The sequence below is a fragment of the Corvus kubaryi genome, unplaced genomic scaffold (genome assembly GCF_017639235.1).
Source record: "Corvus kubaryi isolate FWS band 111438036 unplaced genomic scaffold, C.kubaryi_AGA036_p1.0 split1-37296, whole genome shotgun sequence".
NCBI lineage: Eukaryota > Metazoa > Chordata > Aves > Passeriformes > Corvidae > Corvus > Corvus kubaryi.
Genome location: NW_024582075.1, coordinates 19,400,937 through 19,427,448, shown reverse-complemented (window position 1 = coordinate 19,427,448; position 26,512 = coordinate 19,400,937). Strand labels below are relative to the sequence as shown.

The window sequence follows — 26,512 nt, the reverse complement described above, 5'->3', positions numbered from 1 at the left end:
AACTCCTGATGTGCTTCACAGAGCTGTACTGCAAGGACAGCTAACAACCTAACACCACACTCCTGCCTGTTTACATTTGATGCTATGCCCTAAACATATCCTTTATTTTGCAGTCTGGCAGGTACCGTCTCCTGTATCTGACAAGAATAAACTTGACAGATTTCTCTTCTACACCCTTTGGCAATTTTTGACACTGCCAACTCTTGAGACCCAACAGAATTGCAACACAACGCAACATGGCTTCACTTTGTTACCTTAAAATACCTGCCCATGTGAAGAGCCACCAATCTGCTTTTCCCATGAAAACTCACCTTCCCTGAGTGCTGCTGCCAGCAGTGAGGCAGCCTGTGGAGTCTCTCCAGAATCGGGTTTGATAAGTAGGTGAGGTTCTACATGGACATCGTCAAACCCACACATATCTCCCAGTTCTGCATAGATACGCAACTTTTCTTCTAAATGACTGCATATTTGCTGGTCTTGGTTACTCAGTGATTCTGTAACCAAAATTGAACAGTGTAAAATTGAAAACTGTATTAGAAATTTTATCCTGCAGGGAAAGCATGTTGCCCATTCACCTTTCTAATCTTTATGCCACACAGAAAGTGCTAATTCAAGTTATGATTCTTTTAAGTGACCAGGAGCCAAATTCAGCCAAGTTCATCCCATAGTCTGTCCAAACAAAAGCTAACACACACCCAAAGCCCTAGCCTGATGAGGTGGCCTTGGCTGCCCTCTCTGGCCCTCCTTACTCCTGTTGCACTCACAATGACAAGTCAGTGCTTCTGGAAAAGCACTTGGCTCATGTGTGGTAATTCAGGGCCTCAACATCAAAAGAACACCTACTTTGCGCAGAGGATGCCCTTCCCTGTGGCTCTCAATAGGACAGACATTGCTGCGATTTCTCTCCTCAAAGCAGTATAAAGATGTGGGAGTTAGGTGTAGGGGCACCAAGGAAGTAGAATTTATGCTATTAGCTGCATTTTCAGATAAAAATAATAGCAGCAAAGGACAAAGTGCCATAAACAAGCAGAAAGCCACACAACTGCAAAGATTCAAGGTATTATCAGAACTACCTGGTCCTGATGCTAATCTGTGAAATTCAGTGTTTGTTTTGAAAATATCCATTTTTATTTTTTCTTTTTTTGCTTATGGCAATGTAGCAAAAACATTAAAGTGTTTGGAAAACACATGCTTCTCTTTTGATACACTCACATTATACCATCAGACCACCCCATCTGTCTCTGCTGTGACTCTGACTGTTGAGCCACTCTGAACCCTCCAACCAATATGGGTACATGATTAATTCATCCTGAATTCTAAGGATGTCAGAGCTCTCAGAGCAACAGGAAAGGTACCACACCTTGATATTTCTGAATTTTGTATGCCTTGGCCTCAGCAATACGTCTGTCCTCATCAGACTCACTCATTTTTACTTCTTCTTCTTCCTCTGGGCAACTTCAAAGATGAAAGACAAAGGTGGATAAAGCAAAACTGCACATCATCTGTTCATCTTCAATACAATATTATGTTCACAATAAACAGAACACAACACCAGCACCTTTTGCAATAATCCAGAAGCATGCCACTTGTCAGCCTCTTTAAGAGGCAGTAAGTGGACAGAAAGCAGACTGAAGGGCTTGTTTTTACTGTGGTAAGGCTGCACTGTGCAGAGAGAGAGTGGCTGGCACACACACAGGTTTGCTGTCCTAAGGATAAGCTTGGGCCCCATCAGAAGCAATGTTTTCCCCACCATTCTTAATGAGCTGATGCCAAGATAACAGGCATGATTTGTGATTTCCTCCAAATGGCTGTATGGGACACCTGCAGGACTCTCTAAGGCAGCCAGTGCCAAAGGCAAAGGTGAGGGAAGGCTGTCACAATAGTGGTAAGGATGTTTAATGAGGAGCAGAAAGGGTATGCTGATTCAGTGGGAAACCAGGAGGAATATGGGGAAGTGTGGCAGGAGCAATGAAGAGGTTTTGGCACCTTGAGCTCAGAGAAAACCCAAACTCACAGATAGACCCAGTGCAATGCAGAATAAAGAGCATGCTGCCATGAATATCCAACAAACTTCTCATCTGCTTTGGACTGCTAGCATGAAAACCAAACTCCTTCTCCCTACCTTTCCACTGCCTCTTGAATATGCCTCATCCAATTGTTACGTTCTTCTTTGGAACTGGTATGAACCTCATACATCTCAGGCCCTGCAGATGAAGCACTGATCAGGAACATCCCCCTTTCTTCGTTGGCTACTTCTCTTACTATGAGCCTCTGAAGGGAGATAACAGAAGGTTTCTGGTCCTGGAGGAAACAGTCAAAGCACACACATAAATAAATTACTTTCTTATAAAACACCACACTCTAGGAAGAACATAATTTTTCAATTCATTGGACTAACTCTAGTCCTGGCATAGTCAGGCTACTGAAAGTTTTGAGTAATCAGACATCTTTTTAAACTGTTCTTTAAAATACATTATACAGTTAACAAACAAATTAAGCACTAGATATGTGCTACAAAGAAAATCTCAGAGGCTCAATCATACTGAGACACAATATTCATATAATGTTCATATTTATATAGCTTGAGAACTTCTTTCCATGACCTTTCATATCTTTTATGTGTGTTTACTGCTGTATTTTCAGTAACAATTATTCTTCTGTTTGTTTTACCAAAAACTAAAATTTATATTAGACAACTGAAAGAGCCTGCATTACTTCCCACCTTCACAATCATGTAAGGTATAATACTAAAGATATAATTCTGTTATTTTCATCCTTCTTCATTAAAAAAAAAAAAAAGATTTTTGGAAACAAACTTAATTTTCTATATACTGACATATTACAGTTCTGAACACAATACCAGGATTTCAGAAAAAATAAAAGTTATGTGGGAATGACCCAGATAACGACCTAATTTTTGAGAAATATACAAATAAATGAGCAATGTATGTGTTCAAATATCTGATAATATACTCACAACAGCTGCAAAGATGTATTTTTGATCCTTTTCTTGTAAGAACAGTAGTACATCAGTTAGAAGCAGAGCTAAAGTGTCTTAAAATGAGAAAAGGAAAATAATGGCTTTCAATTAAAATTAGTGCAATCAGTGTTAAATTCTTATTTTATCTGATGAAGAAATATAGAATCCTACAGGAAACTAAACAGGAAATATCTGAATTAGCCCACAGTCTGCATGAAGCACTTGCTCATCCCTGCTTTGTATCTCCCAGGAAAGAGCACCATGCTGGAGCACTGGCCCAGGGAAAGAACAAATCCTTGCACCAATGGCAGTACAGCTTCCCTAAGCCATTCACCTGGCAAAGACTACCTCACATAAACCTTGCTTTGCCTGTGCTGTAACATACACTCACAGCACTGTAGTACACTGGTAAAAGCATTTGTAGAATAATGATGAACAGACAGCTTTATAAAGTTGTACAGCAAATACTAGTGTGCCCCAAAAAACCCCAACCCCTAATATGTTATTAACACCAAAAATCAAATTCTGAGCTTGCATGTAAAACTGTAGTCCAGCCAAATGTGGCTTTAGAATTTCTTTTCTACTATGGATGTCTCATTACCACTGAATTTTTTAGTAAATTATTTTCAATAGCAAATACTGGAAACAATAAAAATGTACAAGTCCAAACACTGTATTATGAAATGAAATTGAAAAACAGAAAACTAGAAGGAGGGGACTGGAAGAAGAAATACAGATGACATTGTATGTTAACTTGTGTTCTTATGCAGATTACTCACAAACCATGGCAGCTTCTGGAACTGATCTTCCAGCAATTAGTGGGATATTCACAGTACCATTACCCCAGACATTCTTATTTGCAATATAGCACAATAAAGTATATTCCCTCTTTAACCAGTCCTCAAATGTTATTTGCAAATAAAGAGATAAAGGACTTTACTGCTCAGATGAAATACCTTTGAACCGACCAGTTGCTGTCTTCCAATACACTAAACCTTCGTGAAGAAGTATCCTCTCTTTCCTCATCAAGTCTTGCTTCCTAAAAACATGGCCATTTTTCAGCTTTGTATATGTTTTGTTTTCAGTTCTAAAGAGAATTTCCAACAGTTTTTGCTTTTTTTCATACTCATTCACTTTCAAATCTACTGCTGCAATTATATCCTTAATTAGACGAAGGGCTTTGCATAGGTCTTTTTGTTCTTCTGTTCCTTCTGTATGAAACAAAAACAAACAACATGATACTAGTCAGCATGTTCAAGAGAAGATAAAATTCCTTATTTTCTGGAAACAACCAGCATGATCCAAAGCTTAAATTGATACATTTGTTATTGTAAGTTGAACCTGGCAACCATCTGACTAGAATTATTAAAGGTATATATACCTTTGTTTGACTCACCTATTAAAAGATGACCTGTACCTCAGATTCGTTCGTTAGCCAAAACAACATGTTGAATAGTTTCTGACAAATTTATGAGGTGTAAGCACTTTAAAAAAAATCAGCAGCTAAGCAAATCATATAGTATATTACTTTTCTGGCTAAGTAAAAGAACCCTTGAAACAGAATTGCAAGTACAAAGGATTTGCATTGGTACATGCAACTTCCTTCAATGTTCGTTTACTACCCATGTGGGGGGCAATATCTCTAAGTTAATCGTATTTGTAAAATGTTCTACTAAGTTCCAGAGGTCATTCAAGCTTTGTCTGAAAAAACAGAGAGTAATTTATGAAATGTCTGCCTAGACCTACTTAGAAAAGAGTCCTCCAGAATTAATTCCAAAGGTACAGATGTGTATCTGAGCTAGTTCACATCCTCTAGTCAAGGTCTTTTCCTAAAACAAGTATGCTCATCTGGACTTCTATGGCTTACCTGGCTGGAATATCAGAAATCTTCACAGCCCAGCCTTGACAAGGCCCATACAGACCAGACAACCCTGTTTAGGTGACATTTGACCGAGCAGTAGTTATTTATGTTGCTCTGGTTCTATCTCAATAGAGCAGTGCATTTAATCTTTTGTGATATTGTAGCTGTGCAAATTCCTTACGTTAGAAATGTGCTAGGATTTCAGACGTGAAACAACACTTCAGCTTTTGTTCACCTTTTGAGTATTGCAGTATCCTTTCAACCAGAACAGGGTATTTGGTGATCCGCTGGGTGACGAGCAAAATGCACTCAGGGATTCCTCGGCGTCGTGCCAACATGTTACTATTTCTCAGCTGCACAGATACAAATATATACCTTAAGTAGTAAATGCATATTAAACCACAAATTGACTAATAAGAAATATGATCTAAAAGCATTAGAATAAGTTAAAACAAATGCTGGTAATCTGAACCATCCCCAAGGAACAGTTGCTGTGCTGAGGGATGAGGCGTACTATAACAGGAACATGTGTGTAATACACACTGGATGCCAAAGCATTCTAAAGTTTGAAAGAAAACTGTGATTTATCAGCTCACTAGTTAAGGAGGAAAAAACTTTTGCCATTTTTATTAGCTATTAAAAGTGAGTTACTGAATATAATTCCAACCCTAAATCTAAGTAGAAGCTATGTACCTTTTTCCTGAGCCTTTTGTCAATAGTGCTCGTGATTCCACATTAACTTACTTTAATAAAATTCTGGAACTTCTTGTTTTGTTGCAGCTCCTTGAAGAGATTAACAGCTTCTTTCTGATGGCTACAAAACTCTCCATATATTTTCTCCATTTTAGTTGCATTTTCCTCTGAAAACTGAAGAAAGTAATAAGTGAATTGTGCTCAACATTATATCATATACAGGAAATTGTATACCTTTTAACTAATGAATTTTGTACCAATAGGGAACTGGTTTATCAAGTTCTCTGAATTTCACAAACAGGGCCCACCACAACAGAATGAAAATAGGCTAGATGTTTTTAGGAGCAAGAAGAAGAACGTAGGCTGGAGAGAGAGCAAGCAACCTCCACCGTAGTCTTGCTGGTAACAGCTAGAACATTTTAACAACATTTCCTTCACCTCTTTTCAAACACAACCCTCTGAGGTTCATTTACTTTGGTCTGATCTCCACACTGCTCCTAGACAAGGTAACAGCTCAGCTCTTTATGTCAGTGGAGTGAAAACAGACTGACCAAAGGTGAAAAGCTACATCTCCCTTTCACAAGGAACTGAAGTGTGAATGCCAAGCTATCAGTCAGCTGTTCTTCAGCCACGGGAAACACCTTGCGACCAACCCCTCCCTAGGGAGCAGTATCCTGATATGTAACATGCCAGACCACTACAAGAAATTAATAGGTAGTTTCTTTTCCATTACCAGTCAGATCTTCACATCCCTGCTCAGCTGTTAAAAATGTGAATCCATTGCTTGCATTTTTTGCAGTCCATAGTATGACAGCAGCCTTCTACTGTAAACAGGACCAAGTTCATCACTTTCCTTGTCACTCATACCACATAGGGAGAAGTCCACCCCAAGTTCATCACAGTCACCTGACAATAATGATTTGTTTTCACATTGCTATTTCATCCTGAAATAGTCAGGGGAGGACAAGTTTTGAATCTTTTTGAGGCAACCATAACTGTCTTCTTGCCCACAGAAGTTTCGGAGTAAAAAAATTGTTTAAATTGGGAACCCTGAGCACTTAAAGGATTAAAAGAGCTGATGCCTCTACCTGCTGCACAAGGATGTCTCCAATTCTGTTGATGACAAAATTACGCTCACTCCCTGCCTCACATGATTCCTGCCGTCTGTCCTTCATTCTGCAGAAGAATTGCTTGTGTATCTCCAGTAGCTCATCTAAGCAGGGGAATATTCTGTCCACCATGCTGTGGTCAAGCTGCAGTTCTTCCTTCATCCCTTTCCGGAATATTTCAGACATAATGAACAGGGTATGGATGTGATGTACTTCTGTTTGCATCAACTCTGTGGTATAAAAGAAAAGAGCACAGTGTAGTAATCCCCTGAATATTCTGCACACCTTCTAAGATAGAGTTCAGTCTGTCAAATGCACAGTCATAGCTCCTTTTTCTCTGTGAGCCTCAAACCTAATAGATTATGTCAGTAGGAAGACTTAATTTATCTGGCTCTGACACAATTCTCTCTGTATGCACTGAACAAGCTGTGGTTGTAATTGCTTTAGCTTTTGAGGGGATTGGATAGGTCCCTTCCAATTTCAACCATTCTGTGAACAGGCTAGGCATGTCTCTGGTAGCCATTACTATCCATTTCTTTAGTTCTAGGACACACTGTAATTTGTGATAAAAATGTTCTTTGAACTTTCCTATTGTTTTAAGTTGAAGCATTTGTTCTTCTGGACATAAACCATGTAGGTTCCCTCTCTATTTGATACACCAAATTGCTTTCAAACCTACACAAATCTTTGAAATACTGACCAAATATGACATCCTGCCGCTTGACAACATCCTTTTCTTGCTTGCTACAGAACATCGGATCCACGACAAGACTCCAGGACTCTGCCTCAAACTCTTCTGCATCTGTGCAGAGATCAGTCCACTGAGACAAATCCACATCATCTATGACAAAATTTATATTTCTTTAACATCACACATGTAAAGAGTAAGGGAATTCCCTTGGCACATGCAGATCTATTCATATAGTAAGGGGAACACATCACAGAGATAACTATAGGTAAGACTTCTGCCAACACTGGCACCGGCTTTACTGCAGCAAAGTTTGTCAGATGTCAATATCATTACTGAAGTGTTGAATTGTTTTTGTGACAGAAGGGGAGAAGAATAATAAAAAAAACCCCACTCTTCTTTCCTCAGATTAAATCTTTTTTATAACTCTTTGCTTGAAGAAACTTTCTAAAATTTAAAAATAAAATTCAACATTTCCAACAGCAGATGTCCAGTGAGTGGTATTTGCACCATTCTATGTGAGTGAATGCCCTTCAGCTTTCAAATTCAGTCTCCCACCTAGCTACAGAAAAAACCTGTCTCTATTTGCTTCACAAGGCTATGTAGCTATCATAGGAGCACAGCTCACCAGTAGGAGGTAAGAATTTGGGGCTACTGAGGAAATACAAGTGTTGCAGGTTTATAGTTTGCAATGGACACTGTCAACGGAGTCGACTGGATGAGTGCATAAGAAAAGTGTATTACTGTTCTGTTTCTGCAAGGATGCCCAGTACATTTATCCCTGTTATTTTAAAATGGTAACAACATACTAAAATATTCTAGAAGTTATAAAATAGTTAGTTATGAGGAAGAAAGGAAAAGTTCTCTTTTAAGACTAATGTGTTTGATTTCATCATTTTAATGAGGGACACAACTTGTAACTATCAAAAACAGGTGCTCTTTTAGAAGATGAAATGTCTTCCTAAATGAGCTAAGGAGTTTTTCTGGTTTTCACTTTCCAATACCAGCTATAAGATGCAACATCTGTGCAATATTCTCACCTTCCATTATAAAAGCATCCATTGAAGAAAAGGCCCCTAATGCTTGTAACATCTCTTCAGACTGTGACTTGGACCTCCAGGGGCTAGTCTCGGAGTCTTGTTCAGAAAATTGTGTAGCTCTTCTACAGCAGAAATAAAAAAATCCCACATTTATTTTCTGGTTTCAATTTTTCTAGAAATGCTGAAGGATGTATTTAGCATAGTCCATTGGCAACTGCCCTTCTACCTTTCCAAACTGGCGCTGGGGACACTTTTAGACAAGAAGTACGGCTGTTGTGAGGCTTCCCTCTTTCCAGGAGACAGTCCAATAGGCACGGAGGAAGAAGGATGCACTGAGGATTGAACCATCTGTGAAATGTCTCCAGGCAGGGCATCTGTGAGGCAAAGCACAACACAATATTTTGACAAACAATGAATTTGTCATTGTTTGACAGAGTATGTCATCAACAGCGCCCTTATACTGAGAAATGATATCTGGTGCTCATATTGACCTACACCAGGCATCAAGAATGTCTTCTTGCCAAGGTGCATGACCACAATACTCTATCACAGAATATAAAAATAAGCCTGTAGGCAATAGCCCCACTGTGGATATCGTTTGATAAGAAAATAATCTCAAATCATACTACTTTTTATTAAAAGAACTACTTTTTATTTTTGTTTTAACTGAAAAAATAGTAAATTCACATGCATTTTAGTAGAGGATGAGTTAACAGTCATCTCTCAAAAAAAATTCCATTCATATTAGAGACACACACCCTTTGTTACAGATCCTGAAATGAAAATTAAAAACAGACAAATGATGCAGGAAATTTCATGCTATCAGTCCCACGATTTTTAATCAAGGCCTACCTTAGAAATGCTAGGTTTACACCTAACTTACTTGTTACACCAACTTGGGGCTTGTTTTTATTATGGTATCTCTCCTGGGATTTCTGAAAACAGAAGAATTTTTTGGAATCACATAGCTGATAATATACTTAACAGTCAAGTCAGTAACTCATTTACATATACCATCACACAAACGGCGACAAGAAAGTGGTCCTAAACTATGGTACTAATTTCTTCCAGTAACTGATTTTATTAGTTATTGGTAGATAACAATATTCAAAGTAGAAAACTATTTGTACTACGATACAGAATTATTTATCCTAAGCAGATTGTGTTAAAGCATTCTACTTTCTCTATATGAGTATTGCCTGCAAAGACTGCAAGAAAAGTGCACATTCAGGGTTTTATACTCAAATAAGATCAAAGCATTTGTGGCAGGGCACTCTCTGAGGAAGCATGGGTACCACAGGCAGAACCGCTCCCCCTTCCAAAGTGGACTTTTGCAAAATCTGTAGCAAAAGCCTGCTGTGCTTGGGCGTATACTTCACTGCAGGTGGGTGAGTGAACATTTCCTGCACCGCATTCTTGCTGAGATGAGTTGGAGGTGGTGGGGGCTCTTGCCTCCTCTTGCAAATAACCCACCATCCCCAGGAACCAAAGCTGCCAGTTCAGCTGTCTTAACGCATTAAAGTTGCCCAGAAATTAGTGCAAGACTATGACATGAAAATTATAAACAAAATTAAACCCACTTGATTTACATACAGTTTAAGGCTTGTTTATGCTAAAGAATCAGTATGGAAACATGCTGTCCTTGCAAGCCACCATGATGCAAAACCCAGCTACACCAGAAAGACACACTCCACTGATTTGAAAAATGACCTGCATCACTGTGGCACATTTCTCTTCAAGTCTCATTTTATTTCCTGAGGGCAGTAGCCTTACACATCTGTTTTTCAATATTATGTCTTTTTTATGATAACCTCACCATGCATGCATTCCTTGTTCAGAGTTAAGGTAGTATCCATCAGCTCTAGTGCTGGTTTTGCCCTGTTCAGAAGCAGCTGAACACGGAGTAACTGCCTAGGCAGGCAGCTGCGGAGTCCCCTCCTCCTGAGAATTTCCAGAACCGATGAAACAAACACCTGCCCAAATTGTTACCTGGAAGTGAGCCTGCCCAAGGGTGAGGAGGTGGAAGAGGTCACCTGCCAGAGTGTCTTCCATTTCTGCTTTCCATTATTCCAAACTATGGAATCCTCCCTTGTACACAAGGATCCTCTTTGTGGTTTTGAGGAGCCCTTCTTTTCAACCTGTTTTGCAACCCTCCAGGCACACCATTTCACAATCTGAGCTTGAAAGTCTTCAAAAACCTAAATACTTCCTGAAACCCATTTTTGACCCCCTACTAAAAATTGTTATTCGAGCACAGTGTTTGCTCCGTTGCTCACATTAGCCATTCTGACACCCTTGCAGCCCTTTGCACACAGACACTGGGTCCAGGCAGTCTGCATGTATTTTCTTTTTTCCTTCATCATGTTTCCATTTTTCCCTTGGAAAGCAAGTATGCTCCAGTAAGGTCAGTGTACGAGGTTACCTTGGTGCACACAGGAGCGCACTCCTTGCAGCTTTTATGCACAATCACACTGCAATCTGAAAGAGAAGGTACATTTCAAAGCCTGGCACCAAACAGGGTCCCCAGTCCGCAGAAAATGTACTCTGAGGCCTCAGTTTTTCCCTTTTTCAGGTTTACTTACTAAAGTAATCCTCAGGATTCTTTGATGTACAGATCCAGGCTAGAAAGAGGCTTCTGCCTAATGTGCTAGGTCTAGGAGATTGACGAGGTGCCTTCTGAATCTGTTACCTGCTGTCCTTCCTCGCTCTCCCTTGTCAAACTCAGCTCATTACATAAAGCAGGTACATCCAAATGTAGACAAGGTTTCAAACAACACACTGAACGAGGATGTCAGAGCAGCATTCAGAGAACTGTAAATTCACATGTAAAAGCCAGGAGCTACTTACGAGAGCACTGCAGTGACTCCTTTCCTAGGAGAGCCTTTTCACAGACTGTACATGGGATAACTCCTGGGAAAGAACCATTTGAAAAGTTGTGCCTGGTTGGTTTCTCCTTATCTTTGGTATCTTTATTTTTTGTCTTCATCCCCAAAAACAGAGGCAGGAAAATAAATAAATAAGAAAATAAGATCAAGTAATTCAATCTTAAAAGCAATAAAATATTCCCTTATAAAACCAAATTATTCTATAATATTTATTCCCTGTCCTGGAAGACCAGCAACAGCATACTGTACTTTTACACTCAATGTTGATGAAGCCCTAAAATTATATAGGCATTGCTTTTACTGGCAGCTAGGCCTGGAAGCATTCTCAAGGAAGACTGGCAGAAATACATTTAGAAATCTACAAAAAGGGGAGGTACATGAAATAAAATTTAAGAAGTTGTTGATTCACTGCACACATGGGTATCAATGCCTACATGCCCTACATGTATACAGCTCATGCCTCTGCAGATAAAGGAGCAGTTATGCAAATTTAGACAAGCATTCTTTAGGTCTTAGAAGACACTAGAAACAACCTATTTTTAATGAGTTGTAAAAAACTTAATAAAGTCTGTCTGTTTTTACAGTACCCTTGCTGGTATAACTATACATATAGTAAGTATACTTGTAGTTACTGACTGTTATACCTTAGGAGAACACACAGACACAGGCTGCACAACCAGACATACATGCTCACAGTCAATTTTGACACTCTTGAAGATACCACCTCAGACAAACACCTTGACATCCACGTACATTAGAATGTCCTGGGGCACAGAAGGGCACACCAGGGAGTATGCAAAAATGCCAGAAGGCCAGCCAGAAAGAGCCTGTAGGCCAAGCCTGTCTTTCAAACTGCTAATTGATGCCATTAATCTAAAATTAAGATGTCTTAGAATTAAATTACCGTGTTGTAATCTACCTTCCACAGTAGGCCTGTTTGACCATGCAGGCCTCAAATCTCCAACTGTTTAGCACTAAGCAATGCTTACTTACGCAAGAAGTCCCCTTAACTTCAAATAAGGCAAATTCAGCTAACTACACCCTAACATAGAAGCTTACACACTCAATTATTTTTTGAGAGCAATTCCAAGAAGAGGTCCATATCTCTTAATTTGATTTAACAAAGAAAATTACTTCTTAAATGCAATTAATACATTTAAATGTTCGCTAGATCACCAAACAGAAGTACTAATGACATCAAAAAATTGTTCAGCTAAGGCTGTCGTTTAAAAGGAAGGCTAGTTTTTAATACAAAGGCCATTTCAGGGTATCCTGCATATGTTTTAATTTTTTTTTTTAAGTGAAAATAGTTCTCCTAAGACTTTTATGGTTTTGTAATAAACAATTTATTTTTACATAAAAATTTACCTTCCATATATAATTAATTTAATTACAGTGACATAATCATGCATAATAAAAAGACATAAATCCCAACTTACCTTGCATTTATTCCGTGTGCTGGTCATCCTGTTCATCAGAAAGCTGAAAGTCCGACTCACTTTATATTTTTCAGACTCATTTTTTGAGGGTACAGCATATTTATTCCATTCCTCTTCCTGAATCCTAAAATAGAGACCAGTGAAAAAATGTTCCTCATTCCAGTGGCAACAGTCCTTTGATTAAGATATAGCAGAATCCGGACAGTGCTTGTCTCACCTAACATTTACAATGTCATGCTCTGCTGTGGGTATAACACATTACAAAAAAGATTGCTATCCCTCTATAAAAAGAAGTAACACTTGCCAATGAGCGCTCTGCATGTGCAATGTGTAACAAGCTTGCCTACATTACAGTTGGTATCAAAAGCACCCTTGCTTTTACTGCAGTGGTTTGGACATTCCTGCAGTGGACAGGAGCCCCAGCAGCAGACAGGAACCCATCCCTACTCTGCAGGTCCCACAGTAAATCCCTGCTGTAGGATGTGTGTGATGAGAGCTGGGTTGAGCTTGGCACACGGTTTAGGCATGAGCTCTCAGATGCCATGGGCCTCTACACAACTTCTCAAACCCTTCGTGGGAGGGGTGCTGATGTCTCTTCCCCACACAGCTCCCTAGATGGCATTCTTGCACAAACCTGCTCCCGGCTCTCCGCGACACACACCCATACCTTTGCTCTCGGGACTGCTCGGGCAGACTGTACGCTCTCTCTGCAAGACACAAACAGCCATCGGGCACTTAGACTGCAAGGTCATCAGGTTGATTTGAAAATCATGACCTCTGCCAAGCCATAAGCTTGCCATTAAGGGTTTGCAATGTCATTTGAAAATTAGGAAGAAAAAACATACATACTAGAAACAGCTTTTTCTAGGTTAAGACCACTTCCTACTAAGCTTTTAGTTGACAGCATCTGCCAGAACTGAGAACAGTATAAGTGAATAACAGTTTCTGCAGCCTGTTTGTAAGAATAGCAAAAAATATTTCTTTTGTTTTTCCTAACAACCCAGACTTGAATGACTCACTCTTCACTTTGCTTTTTACATCATTTTCTGTGAAATATCTTAATGACATTTTTCTAACATTTTCAGTTACACACCTTATACAGTTTTATCTATTAAAAAAATTTAAATCCTTCTACATAAAGAGGAATAGTACAACTTCAGGTACTGCATAGGATGTTTAATGTGTTAGAAATTTGTATCCTCTACAATTCTATGATCCTATAAACAGATGACTCAAAGCGATTCTTTTCACAAGCTCTCTGAAAAGCAAAATAAAAGATAAACAACTCAGCTGGGTTGTTTCAGAAGAAAATAAGCCTAAAACTACAGACACCACTGCCATTTTCAAATTAAAAGCCACTCTGCTTTGCAGACATTTTTAGCAAAGCTACCACAGGTATAGTGCAGAAAGATAAGCACTTGCCTAAGTCAAAACACCAGACTATGCTTTCTTTGAAGTTAGATACAGGCTTAAACACCCTTTGCTGAATCAGCATCTCCTCAGACAAATGTAGACTTCAGGTTAGCAAGAGCTAGAATATTTACCAAAGAGGCAGCGAGACTAAAAGGGCATTTCAGTTAGTTGTCAGGCACACCCTGTGCCACGGGATGCTTCTGTAAGAAACCAGTGCTGTGTATCCATGGGAGAGGAAGACAGCCTCATGCAAAACAGCACTGTGGGGTTGGCACTGAAGTACTTACTAGAAAGGTGGAGCTGAGACACTGTCTTAGAGAGTGTAAGGGCCTGGAGGAGGGAGGGCCCACTGTTCACGAGCACACCATCTACAGAGCAGGGACAAATCCTTTACTGTTACAGCCTGGTAGGTAGTATGTTTTAAACCTGGGCATATTTAGGAGTTTCCACAAGAAACAGATGGGGTTTTACCTCTTTTTTTCTCATATTTTATGTGAAAAACACCATCCTGTTGTCATCCTGAATTCATCTGCTTTGGCTTACATTTTGTTGCAAGATGCAAGGGCAGCTGCACCTCCCTCTTGTATAGCTAAGACCTGAGCAAGATGTCCAAATTGCAGGCAGCTAGGCAGAGGTGAAGGGGCAGGTTTTCCATGTGCAGACTCCCACACAGACCCAGACACAGTCCCACGACAGTCCATAGAGATTGGGATGAACTATCTGACCCAGCTTCTTGGACCAAACTCCTGGGCTAGTTCCATGCCCAGAGAAAACTGCTCAAAGCAAGCACAGGTGTGCCTGCCTCACACAATAATCACCACTGCCAGCTGCCAAACACTGTCTTCAATGCTCCCATCCTTGCAAAATGCTGGCAAAAAAAGGGACAATGCAGGAGGTGCTGGTGGAAGGGAAGAGCCAGCAGGAAGCTCAGCAGACCACCACCCTCCCTCTCAGCATTACACCACATCTGCAGTGCAGGCTGTAGAACACCCTGCTTCTAAAGTCTGGACAGGAATAGGTTTTCAACCTCTCCACAAGATATGTAAAGGTCCAACACTGACTGTCCGAGGAGGAAGCGGAGAAAGAACGAAAAGGAAATGGGGCCAAGCCCATATCAAGTCAGGGCAGGTAATGGTGTCTGGTGAAACTTAATGGGCTGCGACACCAACAACAAAGTCCCTTAGCTGCAGGATTTCTGTCTTAACTTTAAGTACATGACACAGAGCTTCACTATTCTGCTATCTTTTAGTTCTGTGACATACTTCTACCTTTTTCTTCTGCCTTGTTTTTTTCAAAGACTTCTCACCTGATCTGTTGAATATAAATGCTTACAAATACTTTAGGTGATGGAGGAAAATATAACACAGCTGCATGCTGCAGGCTGCAATATATACTCCTCCTTACAAGGGGACATGAAGTCTTACAGTAAATCTGAGTAACATCAAAGAGGTTACCTTCTGCACTGCTTAACTCAGTTTTATAGGAAAAAAGTCTGCAGACATTGTATCTCTCAACCTCACAACAGTTTTTGAAGTTGTTAAATGGTTTCAAAGTTAATGATAACATTTCCACAACTTTTGTATGTTTCCACATTGAATGTCAAAGAATCAGAGTGGTTAGGGTTGGAAAGGATCTCAAAGATCATTGGAGTACTGAGGGAGCTGGCAGAAGAGCTTGCCAAGCCACTCTGCATCATTTATCATCAGCCCTAGTTAACCAGGGACACCCCAGATAGCTGGAGGTTTGCGAGGGTGGTGCCCACCTACAAGAAGGGTCAGAAGGAGGATCTGCAGAACTACAGCCTGTCAGCCTGGCCTTGGTGACCTCAGTGAGGGGAAAGTCACGGAACAGAGAATCTTAAGTGTGATCATTGGCACATACAGGACAGCCAGGTCATCAGGCCCAGCAAGCCATCTCCTGGAGAAGCTGGCAGCTCATGGCTTGGACAGGTGCACTCTGCTGGGTATAAAACTGTCTGGATGTCTGGGCCCAGAGAGTGGTGGTGAATGGAGTTAAAACCAGTTGTCAGTCTGTCACCAGTGCTGTTTCCCAGGGTGCAGCATTAAGGCCAGTCTGTTTAGTATCTTTATTACTGATATGGATGAGGACATCGAATGCACCCTCAGTCAATTCACAGATCTCACCAAGCTGGGTGGGAGTGTTGATCTGCTGGAGGGCAGGAAGGCTCTGCAGAGGGATCTGGACAGGCTGGATCATGGGCCAGGGCCAGTGGTGTGAGGTTCAACAAGGCCCAGTGCCAGGTCCTGCCCTTGGGTCACAACAACCCCAGGCAGCTCCACAGGCTGGGGCAGAGTGGCTGCAAAGCTGCCCACAGGAAAAGGACCTGGGGGTGCTGGTGCCAGCAGCTGAACATGAGCCAGAGTGTGCCCAGGTGGCCAAGAAGGCCAATGGCATCCTGGCCTGTACCAAAAACACTGTGGCCAGCAGGATCAGGGCACAGACTGTCCCCCTGTACTTGGCACTGGTGAATCCACACCTCAAATCCTGTGTTCAGTTTTGAGCCTCTCAAAATGGAGGGCAATGGAACTGGGGAAGGGTCTGGAGCACAAGTCCTGTGAGGAGCAGCTGAGAGAGCTGGGGATGTTTAGCCTGGAGAAGAGAAGGCTCAGCGGTGACCTTCTCGGTCTCTACAACTGTCTGAAAGGAGGGTGTAGCCAGGTGGGGGTCGGCCTCTTCTCCAAGTCAACAAGTGACAGCACTAGAGAAAATGGCCTCAAACTGCTTCAGGGGAGGTTCAGGTTGGATGTCAGGAAGAATTTCCTCACTGAATCGATAGTCAAGCATTGGAATGGGCCACCCATGTTGGTAGTAGAGTCACCTGAAGTATTCAAGAAACAGCTGGATGTGGTACTTGATGCTATGGTTTAATTTACATGATGGTGTTTGGCCAAAGGTTGGATTCAATGACCTTGGAGTCATTTCCAACCTTAATCATTCCATTATTCTATGATCTAATTCCAATGCCCCTGCCACGTGCACAGATGCCAGCACTAGACGAGGCTGCTCAAAGCCCCATTCAATCTGGCCTTGAACACTTCCAATGATGCCGCATACACAAACGTCTCTGGGTGTCCATTCCATCTTGTTCACTGTGGCTCACATGTCCTGCCTCTTGCTCTGGATTAGTGAAAAACTAAAGGTATACTGGAGTGAGAAACAAACTGGAAGTAAGGACTACACGGCTACAGAGAGAGCGCAAGCCTCTTGAAATGCAGGTGTTTTTAAAGTGATGTGAACTGTATGAAAAGCACAGTGTATGTATTTCACACTTTGCACAGTTTTCAAATATAACCCATACCCTCACTGAGAAAAGTGTGGGCTGTCTTCTAAATATGAAACTGTGTGTCTAGAAATACAGCATGTCAGAAACAAGTCATAAAATATTACAAGGTTCTTGCAGAGACATCTCTGACTCCACTTGATGAAGAGAGTGGGTTTTGCTTCCCAGCGTGTAGAGATACGACAGCCCATCTGTGTCTCAGAGATTCCCGAGGATCTATGGGAAGCTGGAACCATCTGTCCTCTTTGATGCCTCCTCTGTGTTATCCTGAGCTTTCTCCTGATCTCTGTCAGACACTCAGCAGGAGGCTAGGGTAAGGATCTTCCAAAAAGAGGATTACTGCCCTTGTCTGCATTAGTTTTTGTGGCTATTGCTCTCCCAGCTTGTATGCCCTCTCAAGATCAGTGGCTGTATCATGGGAGACATGATGGGGCTGTAGATGGGAAAAAATTTAGGGATGATGGTAGGGCTACCTGAAGGCTACCAAACATACACACTGGTGAGCTCTATAAAGTAACGCCATCAGCTCTGGGCCTGAAGCGGGCAGGTATTGAATAACACAAAGCCAGGGAACTAACCTCCATTTGAATCCCCAACTGCAAAGTCCCGAGGAATGCGAGGTCTTCCTACCAAACTTTTGGGCGAGGAACAGGAATACGAGCGTGACCGAATCCCAAACACTGTGCATTCCTACGAGAAATTGCAGCTAATGAAACCTTGTGTCATTTTGAAATGCATCAGCAACAGAAACAAAGTAAATCAGGAACAGCTGACATTTTCTTGGCTTCAAGTTGAATTTTTGAAAACTTCATGTGACTTCTTACAAATTCTGTTGTATTTCCACCATGATAAATTTTTGTATACTACAGGAAATAAGTTGTGGGTGCAAGTTAGACTAAGAGACTAAGAAAGCTCAGATTCTTCTTCAGTTTGGTAACAGGCAACATCCACACAGTACTGTTGGCCATTATATCTGATGACCAAGCTATCTTCTTTTACCAAGGAAGGCATTAATCTTAGTACTTTAATACTTTGAGAACATTTCCTGCAGACTTTGACCAGGCCTTGGTAATTACTGATGTCAGAGTTTCCAAAGAAAGGAGTTGACCTCTTTCTCTTTTCTCTATATTGTTTTTGGCTTTTTAAATTATCACCGCATTTGAAAACATTTTCCAATTACCAAATATGCCAGTAACACCCCTTGAAAGGAAATCCCCTAATGTTTGATACATCATTTGCATTTCAACAGAGACTATTCCTAAAACTCCTGTAAAGTGCTTACCTTATTGTTTTTTTAAACAGCCATAACAGAATTCATGTTGGTGCTGAACTCTTTTTCTCCCTTCATGTAATCATTTGCTAAAAGTCAGATAAAGTTCTACAGTGGCAACAAGTGCATCTAAAAAATCAAAAAGAATCTCTGCAAACAAGAAATAATCCTATGTATGTATCTGAAGATCTCAAAAATAGCACCACGGTCTAATGAAAATTAATGTAGACAGGATACTTCGGAAAACCAAAACGAAGAGATTTACATTGGTCAATGCACACCCCAATTGAATTTCCCTGAGTTTAGAAACTGTTTCAAAACAGGCAGCAGGCCACTTGTACACTTTACAAAGCATTACTCTTTCACATAACTACAGCTGGTTAAACATTTTCTCACTAAATATATTTTGGTTAAAAAATGCTGATTCACTGAATCTGAGATATTTCCTTTGAAACACGTCTGATAAATTATGTGGTTTTTAAAGTTGAGGCAAATTTCTGACAGACACTTTCTTTCCATGGCTGCTGCCCAGCCCAGCCACACCCAGGGAGTTCTAGCTTCGCAAGTCTGTGAGAGTGCTCTCTGGAGACACCAGCACTGCCAAATGGGAACTCATCTTTCCCTTTCAGATTTAGATATTTCTCACATAGTTTCAGTGATTTAGTTGAAAGGAAAACAATTCAAACCAAGCCAGTATCAAATACCTTGGGCTGCAGACTGGTAGGTAAGTTCAATCCATCTCTGCTAGAAGCCAGGGCCTCTGAAGAGCCGAGGGGAGGGTAGTGAACATGGGATCTGTCCGACACAGCTCCACTTCCACAGTCGACTTCAAGGTCATCAAGACTTGAACTGAAGAAGACAACGAAGTCTTTAACTTCCCTGAATTCCTCCTAGCAATTTACTTCAGCCCAAATGCAACAAGCAAATATACGGCTGAATCCTCTGAACAATGACAGCCCAAAGCACCATGATTATGTCAGGGAAACCATGCCCTGAGGCCTTCCTCAGGCCTGCAGTCACCTGGTTACTCAGTTTCTCTGTACAGGATCCCTCTGACCCAGCCTCATGGATCTGCAGTGCAGATATCTGCATCACCCATGAACCCACACACTCCCACCACAGCCAGCCACCTCTGGATCATTACTTTTAGACCCATGTTCAGCATCTCCTGAAAAATGAAATTTTTTTTCCATGCATAAACCTGTTTCTCTACAAATATGATAAAGAGAACTGAGACAATAAGCAGGGCTGAGAGAACTACCTCAGCTTTCAAGATACATAGATATAGATGGATATTATATGCGTGTGTGTATTTGGAAGATATGATATGGCCATTCACAGACATATTTTCATCTACATCTGTGACTTCATGACAAAAGATGGAAGAGAAAAAACAATAACGGAGATTAAGAGGGTCTTGAGACAGTTTATGAGGTTCAGTTCGGAAGGTAAACATTTAAAAATATACAGAGCTACAAGCAGACTGAAAAATCTCAGGCTAAATCAATATGTCAAATACGTAGAGACTATTTGATTGGGAAGGGTTTCTGAGCTGGAGAGTGCAGTAAGGTTGATCAGCAGTATCTCCAGGATGAGTTCCCCAGGATGAGTCCTGTTATCTGCAAGAGCAAGTTCATGGTCTCTTCATCAGAGTGATTGGAAGGAATGGTTGACTGCTTGCAATAACATTCCAGCCTTACAACATAAAACTTCAAATTATGTGTGGTATTTCTAAATAGCCAGAGTTCCTACCAGGAATAATAGCACCAAAATTCCTTCACACACCACTACTTTTTTGAGGCACAAATCTATCGCTACTGTCTGAAACTACTTCCTTATTACAATTCTAGAGACAGTATTTTGCAATGTTTCCAAGTAATAGCCCATGTGACATCTCAGAAACAAGTTACATAAATGCTTTATCAGTTACTGTCACATGTTAAAATTGAAAAGCAATACATGAGCTACTGTGGTAACTTCTCCAGGGAATTTTTCTGACATAAAAAGCTGTTTTTAAAACAGAATTACATACCAGTAGTCTTATTTTATGTGTAACATTTGGATCACTTACATATGTCATATGACATATTAAGGCAAATCACTTGTCCCTGAAAATTTATATACACTCCTTAAGTTCTCATACAGGTACATAACCTAAGTCTTTAAAAGGGTAGGACTATCTAAAAATATATAGGATAAAAATGTTTCTAACCAGAGGCACAGGAAGATTACAGTATTCTACATGACATCCCCACAGTTAGTGAAAAAGAAAAAAAGGATTGTGAAAGAAAAACTCTGACATTTATTGTATTATCTGTGTTAAAGATTCCTCCTAGTGGGACTTCATAGTTGCGTAAGAAACTCAAAATTAAGGTAGAGAAAATTTTATTGCCTATTTTAAAAAATAATTGGCTGATCCTTCTGCTTCCTTACTGTTTTACAAAGATCTGATGCTCCACATCCAACTATTCCTAATACTCTTCAAAGGTGGGAGCAAGATTCAAATTTCCTCCTGCAGAAGAAGGAATCTCATCTATTCAGAGAAGCAATAAAACCTTTTCATCAAGAAAATTCATTGTTAAGTTGTTTCATTTTTAAATTAACTGTTAAAAACCTAATTTTAATAACCAAAATTATAGTTCCATCTTCAAAGCTCTCTGCATTTCTAAAGCCTACCAGTTCCCACCATAACCTGAAGCCATTTGGAGGAGGATCTTCAGACAAATGGCAGCAAACCTTGTGTACCAGCAGTGGAGAAGAAAACAATCTAAACCTATCAGAAACAGCAGCTATACTCTGCACTGCGTCTTTTGAGATAAAAAATACCTATGCAATCAGGAATAACATGGTCCTCCTACAGGCCTATTTAAAGACTTGACAGATTCCCAGAGACTTCAACAGATTTTGGACTATTTTCTTAATGGAAAATATAACAGAGGAAAACCAGAGCGGAATTCTGTTCTCTGTCAAAAATGCCACAGTGGCAGTGACAGTGAAGAGCTGATTATTATTTTTTCTTTTGTAAAGAGTATTTGCATACAAGAAATAAAGGTATAAAAGTATCCATTTGCATTTAAAATACATTTATTAAGAGGACACTTTTTATTTGTTAAAAATATCTTCACAGCTATTTTATGAAAACAGATTATTAGGACAATAACTATTAGTAATGAAAAACAGAGATTTCATCCCAATAATAATATTTATTACTTCAGATTCTGCTTCACCTTTTTAAACAAAAGGTGGTTATAAATAATGGTTATTCTGGCCATATCAATAAGTCAATTCCATACCTTCTTTTTTTCATATCAGCATAAATTTGGCCCCAATCCTTAATAAATCCATGGGTCATGAATGTAAGATATGAATCTGCTCCATACAGATGAGAAGGTGAAATGGCATGCCTTGATCCTGCATTTTCTTCATTTTTCACTGGCCTTTGACTTTGTTCATCTGGGAGATATATAAATTGATCATTCTCCTCAAGGGAGGGAGATGAAGAGCTCTTAGCCATCGGGATTGAGTTGGTGGGATTCAGAGATATTTCACTGCTGACACCATCTCCATGAATGTAGTTAGTCTTTAGTTCTCCAGCCTGCAGGTAAAAAATGAATGCTGGTAAGAGGCAACAACAAGGAAACAAGGACCAGAGCAGTTTTCCATTTTATTTACGGATATATGTTCTGTGGGGTTTTCCCTATTACTTTCTACACCACATGAATTTAAGGGAAGTTGTATGGCTAAGAAATTCAAGACTTTGCATTGCTTTTTTCCCTAATTAGAGCAGCAATGAATTGGTATTTCCAAGTCTACTGAATTTCTCACTCATATTTATACCTTATATTAAATTTAGTGATATATATATTCATAGATTTTATTAAAAACTACCCTTGAGTTGAGCAAAAAATAAGCATAATACATTAGTGTGGGAGACATATGGAAGAGAATTCAATAATTGTGCAATGTAATGTGGAAAAATCAGCCTACACATCATGCACTTTCAATTTTACAGCACCAGTTTCCTAAGCTTTGAGATAAATATACATGACCTGGAACAGAGTTTCTTGATGGGAGGAAGGGAAAGGACTCTTATTTTTTGCCATTAAGCAATACGGGGCCTGAAGAACCTCTCTTTCTTCACAGACAGGGATGGATTTGGGAATTCTATTTTCTTAGGTACAGGGATCAGGACTTAGACTCTAGTAACAAATAATTCTTTGAATTCCCTGTTGACTCTGCAGAAGATACTAAAATACAGTTCATTGTTAGTCTTTTAGCTAGGGGCTACAGTCATCTAATTAGATATCAAATACTATGTGAAAAGTCACACTGCCAGTGGAAACATTCAGTCTCCAAAAAGCACCTGTATAAAAGCAAGAATAAAGGAAGGAATGCAAGAGTGTCCTAAGCCCTGGTCTTTCAGATTGCTGACTTCCTCTTCTCCAGTCCGTCTTGAGATGTGCTTTCATCCCCATCTTAACTGTGTTTCTCTTAGTAAAAGACAGGAAGAACTGCTGGCATTTTTACAGCAGCCCACATTTGCATTCAAAGATACAGTGCATGCAAGTCTGGAAACACTTCTGTTGCGCTGTGCACATGACATGCACAAAGGTAAAATGCTTTTCCCAGGTCTTATGCAGCTGTTCCTGTTTGGGCAGTGCTCCTCCTCAGCACGAGAGGGACCTTCTCCTGCAGCCACTCTGCCTCCTGCTGCATGGTGCTTAAGGGAGAATTTGGCCCCAATCCTCAGTTTTAAAAAGTAGAATGCGACCACATACGGAACAAAGGTTAGCTGAAGGCCGCCTGAGCAATGTACTTGGGTAACATCACCATCTCCAACCTCGATATTGTTCAAATCAAGCATTCAAAGACTGCACTTTATAGTCCCCTGACAGCTGCTCACTCATGGGTCATTATTACATACATCTCTTCAGTGCATTTTGAACACACACAGCCTCTGACTTAAACTCCCATCACATCTGTCATGATGAACTGGATCTGCAGTGAATGAAGTGTTTCAGAGCATGGGGTAGGGACAGGCAGGAGGCAAAGAAAGGAAAAGAAGAAATCACACTTGCAAAATCTCAGACTTCTAATATTATCTGGTAATTTCTTACTTCTATATTCCAACTTTCAGGCAAGGGAGAGCCTAAAGCAGGTTACAAATGAATAAATCACTTAAAGCATCACTGAAAAGTAGCTACATGCCACCAGAAGCTGGTGTCTATTTAACTAGACCCAGCCATCACATACATGCTGTGACTAGTCAGACTCATCCCCCCAGCCCAAATTATGGTATCTGAGCGTGACCATGGAGGAAAGATTCCAGGTGCAATGCACTGATGTAAAATATAATTTGGTACAGACACTTTAAGTCATCTCCAGTGCTGGTGACAAATCAGAAACAGGAATACTAAATCAGGATCTCCAATATCAGAATGTTCCATGACAGCTGTAGGACATCAGCTTCACCTTTTCAGTAATACCTTGGTTTTGTTGAGCCTATAAGCTTTACTATGAGCTTTTAATCAACTTCTGAAATTATCAGCAAATTTGTCTGTACTGTGAATGTACGCAGAATTCAGAAATCTGAAGTGCACACGAGCAAGTAATATTGTAAACATTTTTTAGAAAGAAGCACATGCTGTTTAGCTCACCAACACACAGAACAGATGATAACACCAGCCTTAGAATTCTTCCTGCAGGCTAGGGAGAATAATTCCTATAATTGACTGACTCTATTGAAAGACACCTCATAAAAAGGTTACAAAACATAGCTGAGGAGAGTAAGATATTACTGGTTTTAATTTAAATTTTACTAATTGACAACACACCACTGCTGACAGTGACAGAAAATCCTACTAACATGCAAATAAATTAATAGAAGACAAAGAAAAATTAGCCAAAGTTCAAATATAAGCTTACTTGGTCTACTACCATGCAGTTTGCATATACTTCATCACTTCCACTCAGCATGGGAGAAAGTCTGGTTGCACCAAAGAAAGTAGGGGGAGACTTCAATTTCCTTAGAACATCAAGGGTAGAGTGTCTGTGCTCTGGAAAAAAAAAGCATGGGAAATTTGCCATTAAATCTCAAACCATTTCCTTCTCATGTATACATACTATCATAAAAACGGCAAAGTTAAGCATTAAGCACCAAATCTAAGCATTACAATTTGAGTAATATTTGTGTGACTGCACCAAAACCTGCTCATTTCATAATTGCCCAACATTTGCCATATGTTCCGGGAAGCCTTTAGCTGACAAGACTCTTTAGAGTACCACAGAATCATTCACGTAACTAAAGAATCAATGTTCCTGTATCTTGTCTAGCAAAAAGCTTCTATTTTCCACCTAAGCTAGAGCTTTGTAGAGATTTGTGGTTGCAGTAGAACACAGAACAAGATTTATAGGCTGGGATGAATTATGCATGATTCTGGCTGATACATAAAACATCTGATACATTACACGAATTAAATACTGTTCAATTGCAGCCAAATAATGATTCCCCTAAAGCATTCTACCTACTGGTAGCCACATAAATGATGATCTTAAACTAAGAAATCAGATTACTGTTCTTAAAATGAAACAAAAACACAAAAAAAACCCCAAAACAAAACAAAAAACCAACCAACCAATGAACCAAAACAAAACCAAAAAACACCAATAAAATTGCAATAGGGATATAAATAATATACCACTAATACTGCCTTTACAGATTGATAGCAATCAAGCAAGACTTGATCCATGAACAGGATGTTTGGGATGAATACTGCATCTTTTGACAAGTTTCACCAGAAAACATTAACAGAAATCCAGAGTTTAGTTTTCAAAAGTGTGCTCCTGACTACAAATATTATAAAAAGCTGCATGGTCTGTGTATTTTATGCCTTTGAGCAGCAGAAATCCTCTGTCCTGGAGGCCCACTTCTCTTAAAGCTGCTTGTAAGAATGAGGAGCACGTACCAGTGCAGCATTTGAGCTGGGTTATCTTCTGAATGTAAACAGAGGAAAATTTGACAAAGCAGAAACCAGTCTTGTTGTAAACCGTGTGAAAACAGGCTAAAAAAAAATCACAGTTGTAATGTAGTTTTCCTTAAAATGCAGTAAGTCAAGCATTGCCATTGGAAGTGAATGGAGACAGACTAGCATAAGAATGATTGTGATAGAGGAAACTACTGCACCCAGCAAAACACCCAAAATCAAAACACTCAATAAATGTAATTTGAGTTTGGCTGTTATTAAATATCATTCTTTAAATCTTTTTATGCTGCATCATAAATTTATTTTCTGCAGAGGTGTGAAGGAAAAGATACCACTAAAGACTTCCCCACACTATATTCCTAAAGTAATGTAACTGCTTTTGGAAGGTCACAGAGCCATATAGCATGATTTGTGTTGAAAAAGAAGTTTAAAGGTTATCTAGTCCAACCCCCCAGCCATACCCAGGGACATCTTTCACTAGATCAGGTTGCTCAAAGCCCATCCAAGATGCTTATAGCCATTAGATTGCAAGAAAAGTCATAATGAAAAAATAGAACTGGATTAGAAACAACACTTGTTAAGGTCTGGTGCATTTGTTGCTTTGAAAAAAAAAGTCCCAGACCAGTCAAATCTGTAGTGATACACCACAGCTTTTATTTAATTTTAAGATGCTATCTCATAAAGCCTAAGAACAATAACCTCTATAATCAGAGAAAGATGGAAATTCCCATTTAGAAATGGCACACTATGAATATTTGGTTTCAAATCCTGGCAGGCCTTGTGGGATTTCATACCATTAAAACATTCTTACGCATCTCATTTTGTTTTTCCCTCCTGCAAGAATTTTAAC

General features: G+C 39.9%; 1 protein-coding gene across 9 annotated transcripts in view; it reads right to left on the bottom strand.

Moving 5' to 3' along the window:
• The window catches only part of ARHGEF28 (Rho guanine nucleotide exchange factor 28), a 118,197-nt gene that overhangs the window by 30,040 nt on the left and 61,645 nt on the right, over positions 1-26,512 (bottom strand). For 6 of the 9 annotated variants that reach the window (XM_042012855.1, XM_042012859.1, XM_042012858.1 and 3 more), the window contains 20 exons: positions 24,605-24,735; positions 21,973-22,274; positions 19,384-19,528; positions 17,988-18,099; positions 13,330-13,402; positions 12,696-12,819; positions 11,219-11,351; positions 10,794-10,849; positions 9,255-9,306; positions 8,598-8,745; positions 8,372-8,493; positions 7,344-7,484; positions 6,623-6,873; positions 5,586-5,708; positions 5,077-5,194; positions 3,937-4,191; positions 2,978-3,054; positions 2,123-2,301; positions 1,361-1,455; positions 312-494 (listed from right to left, as the gene is read on the bottom strand). In XM_042012855.1, the coding sequence (XP_041868789.1) occupies positions 312-494; positions 1,361-1,455; positions 2,123-2,301; positions 2,978-3,054; positions 3,937-4,191; positions 5,077-5,194; positions 5,586-5,708; positions 6,623-6,873; positions 7,344-7,484; positions 8,372-8,493; positions 8,598-8,745; positions 9,255-9,306; positions 10,794-10,849; positions 11,219-11,351; positions 12,696-12,819; positions 13,330-13,402; positions 17,988-18,099; positions 19,384-19,528; positions 21,973-22,274; positions 24,605-24,735 (2,820 nt within the window). The remainder of the gene's footprint in view (positions 1-311; positions 495-1,360; positions 1,456-2,122; positions 2,302-2,977; positions 3,055-3,936; positions 4,192-5,076; positions 5,195-5,585; positions 5,709-6,622; positions 6,874-7,343; positions 7,485-8,371; positions 8,494-8,597; positions 8,746-9,254; positions 9,307-10,793; positions 10,850-11,218; positions 11,352-12,695; positions 12,820-13,329; positions 13,403-17,987; positions 18,100-19,383; positions 19,529-21,972; positions 22,275-24,604; positions 24,736-26,512) is intronic. The other 3 variants (XM_042012856.1, XM_042012863.1, XM_042012857.1) reach the window with 2 other exon arrangements.